The sequence below is a fragment of the Trypanosoma equiperdum genome (genome assembly GCF_001457755.1).
Source record: "Trypanosoma equiperdum strain OVI genome assembly, contig: ctg_306, whole genome shotgun sequence".
Lineage (NCBI taxonomy): Eukaryota > Euglenozoa > Kinetoplastea > Trypanosomatida > Trypanosomatidae > Trypanosoma > Trypanosoma equiperdum.
This window is the reverse complement of record NW_027124206.1, coordinates 384-1,073: the sequence shown is the minus strand read 5'-3', so window position 1 is coordinate 1,073 and position 690 is coordinate 384. Positions and strand designations below refer to the sequence as shown.

The window sequence follows — 690 nt, the reverse complement described above, 5'->3', positions numbered from 1 at the left end:
ATCTTCTTGCTGTTTTCACGGAATTAAAAGGTACTAGCATGCATGATCCCGAGGCATGTGCACTTTCTTTCCAGCACACATTCACACACACGTCATCACATGGTTTTATGGGCCACCGCGCATTGCAGCCGATTCCTTGTTGTGACATTTTACAGATGCTTTTTAGACCCGTGTCTCCGCGTATGATGATTAGGTTGTTTGCAAGGAAGCTGTTTCTAATTCCTGATGCTTTACTTATCTTTAGGCTGAGGAGGTCCATTCTGAATATGAGCAGCATTGATCCAGGCAGCGGATCGTTGCGGCACCCCGCAGGTTGGGGAACTAGCGTTTGACAAGGTCTTGTTTGTCCTCACTCTGGGGTTTGAACTGTACAGGAACCGTCCCATTCACCTCTTTAGGTGAGAATATACTTGCAGCGACTTAGCGCCACAGTGATTTACACACGATCCACTGACTCGGACGCTCTTGCATAATCCACAAATGCCTGCTCTGCCTTTTTTCTTTTGTAATGGGAGCTTGCGAAAGGAATGGTCCATCTTTACCACTTTCTTTGTTATTCGTTCTTTCCTTTCTTATATATGCAAAGAAAAACTATTACGGAGGACAGTTTTTTAAAAAGGTAAGTAATTTTTTAAAAAGTAAGTTATCGCTCTAAGTTTTGAGAGATGCTAACGAAAACCACTCCAACTA

General features: G+C 43.2%; 1 pseudogene across 1 annotated transcript in view; it reads left to right on the top strand.

The window, feature by feature from the left end:
* TEOVI_000118700:pseudogene overlaps positions 1-424 on the top strand; it is a 567-nt pseudogene extending 143 nt beyond the window's left edge. Inside the window, 2 exon segments of the mRNA in view lie at positions 1-410; positions 413-424. The exon segment at positions 1-410 is cut by the window's left edge and continues 52 nt beyond it. Coding sequence covers positions 1-410; positions 413-424 — 422 coding nt within the window.
* The last annotated feature ends 266 nt before the right edge of the window (positions 425-690 follow it).